This window comes from Lepeophtheirus salmonis, unplaced genomic scaffold, assembly GCF_016086655.4.
Source record: "Lepeophtheirus salmonis unplaced genomic scaffold, UVic_Lsal_1.4 unplaced_contig_7270_pilon, whole genome shotgun sequence".
Taxonomy (NCBI): Eukaryota; Metazoa; Arthropoda; class Copepoda; order Siphonostomatoida; family Caligidae; genus Lepeophtheirus; species Lepeophtheirus salmonis.
The window spans coordinates 1,443-4,097 of NW_027295781.1; the positions used below are offsets into that span (position 1 = coordinate 1,443).

Here is a 2,655-nt window from a genome sequence, read left to right on the forward strand (position 1 = left end):
TATGCCAGAGCCAATTACGACATCTTGCCAATGATGGTGATAATCGCAGGTACGAGAAATGGCAATAATAGACGGAACTATAACAAAAATGAATAATTAACTGATATTTGACAATTTTCAAAGAATTGAGAAATAAAGATATTTCAGTAGCGTCTGGAGGGGTGGGCTGGAGGGCTGTAGCCCACCACACCAAATTAAGAAATTTTTGCTTTTATAAGAATTTTTTTTCGTCATTCGGGAAAATTACGATGCAGAGCCAAAAATTTTATATTTGCTATTTTTTATGAATAGCTATAGATTTTTTTTTTTAATCCAAAAAATCTAGCCTCCCCCAATATATTCCTGCGGACGCCCCTGTATTTACAAAAAAGAACTAAACTTTTGTTACAATCTATAAACAAAGATCTACAAAACTGTTAAATTACCTAGTACTTGTGCAAAAGCGACTATCAAGGATAATGATTGAATACTTTTCGGCTTATGTACAAAATTAAACGTTTTTAATTTTCCAGCAACATAGAGGAACGAGAATGTGAAAACAGCAAATGACAAACTGGAATGGCCACTAGGAAACTCTTCCGTCCTTCAGCGACTAATTCTGAATCTCCAGTGCATGATAATTCTTGGTTTTCTCTCACATCATCGAATTCAGACCATGGAATATCTCCTAATGGCCAACAACGAGATATAAAGTCAGGGCGAGGTCTTCCAACAGATAACTATATAGAAATGTAAGATTAGAATAAATTTCTTAACTAAGGATTATAATTGCGGTTGTTTGATACATTACTGGCATAATTGTAACTAAAAGTACATGAATATAACATAACTTAAAGTCATTCGAATTTCGATAAATCCGTTATCAGGTTATGTATGTATATTTACCTTATAACGTTCACAATTAGTCCAGTTACAGGGATAATCAGAGTAAATGTAAGAACTGCAATAATTAAGTCTTTGACATCTTTCTTAAAATAATAAACTCCTAATACTGTTAGAGTAGGAATAAAAATGGTTATAGAGATTAAGTCAGACCCTGTAACGTAGCTTTTAAATTAGGAAACCCATAGAGTTCTTTAGCCTCATTAATTAATATAATGCGTCGAAACGGATCCAAGTAGTCTGTGTAGTGAAATAACGCTGTGAGACAGGCACGGATTATAAGTTCTCTCAAGAGATTAAATCGTGGAATATTTGTCTTCATCTCAGCATTCATTATAAAATTATTATGTTAATGACGTGAAACTTGAAAGTTAAGTATATTTTTCTATTAAAATTTAATCACTGTAAATTATACCACAGATATGAGATAATTATATTTTATGATTTATAATGATATTTAGTACTAAATTAAATTAACACAACTTTCACTTTGTGCTTTAATAAAATGTTTCGTGTATTAATTTGTACGTTTTAAGTAATTAAACCCACCACTCAATACATGAAAGCAAAAATATATATTTACTATTTAGTATTTTAATAAAAACATCTAGTCAGTGAGTACTATAATATCTGGAGTGGCACCAATTCTATAACGCAACCTCATCAGTAGGTTTTATAACCTTTAAGCAAAAATTGTTATGGTAGATTCATAGTCAGTATGTACAATTTATTTCATCCTTCAATATATCATCATTTTCTCAACTTTATTTGTAGTCACGTTGGATAATAAGTATCTCCACCAAATCATCAAAAACTTATTATGAAATAGAAACATTTTTCAATTAAAATATATATTTAATTAGACTGATTGTTTCAACCTATGCTTTAAAACATATAGACTTTAATAAATATTTATACAGAGTTTTAATAGGCTATTTTATACGATAAATTTAGGGATCAATTTTATGATGCTATAATAAATATATAAGAAAGGATTGTCGGTTAATTTCTTCATTTATGTCAAATAGAGAACAGAATGTCAAAATGAAATACTTAAATAGGTTATTTATTATTTCTAATTTTTAATATATGTATTATTTGAGCGTTACAAAAGTGAAAAAGAAACATCCCATAGAAGTAATGTCAACGCTATATATTAGCGATAGAAAGTTTCAAAATACTTAAAAACTTTTATATCTCATATTTGAAGATTTATAAAAACTTCAGATTACGAGTACTAGAAGAGACAGATAAAGTAGTCAATCCAACTTTATACCCACCATAATTAGAGCCTGTGAAGGTCCAAAGTATTAATTGACCAAATGAGCTCTTTACATGCGGCAAAATAAAGTCATGAACATCAAAGATAATTATGCCTTGCAATAATAATCAGAGGAAGGAAAAGTCATTATACTGCAAGTCAAGTCTTAAGTATAGATCCTTGAACCTTTTTATCGAGTCCTAAGATTTCTTTCAATCTAATTTCAGACATTTCAATAATTATAATATAGAGTTCTATAGTATATTAAGCCTTTTCTTTTGACGAGTATAACTGAGCTTTTGAGTCCATATAGATTTGCAAAGTTTCCAAAATATGAACTTAAGTCCAAGTTGAGTCCAAAGTCTCGAGTCCTCTAGTGATACTAAATTGATCGATTAAGTAGTAATATACATTTAGGGTTTTGGAGCTATTTAAGGAATAAAATAAAAAACTGGACATAAATAGCTTCAATAATTAAAAACATACAGTAACAATATTTTTTATCGAATTGT

The 2,655-nt window shown here is 29.4% G+C and overlaps 1 protein-coding gene across 1 annotated transcript; it reads right to left on the reverse strand.

Moving 5' to 3' along the window:
• Positions 1-500: 500 nt before the first annotated feature.
• LOC139907548 (phospholipid phosphatase 4-like) lies at positions 501-1,216 on the reverse strand. The gene is made up of 4 exons (XM_071893962.1): positions 1,036-1,216; positions 886-991; positions 786-804; positions 501-719 (listed from the first exon to the last, which is right to left on the reverse strand). Exons 1-4 carry the CDS (start codon positions 1,214-1,216, stop codon positions 501-503), a joined length of 525 nt encoding a protein of 174 aa, XP_071750063.1.
• Between the last annotated feature and the right edge of the window lie 1,439 nt (positions 1,217-2,655).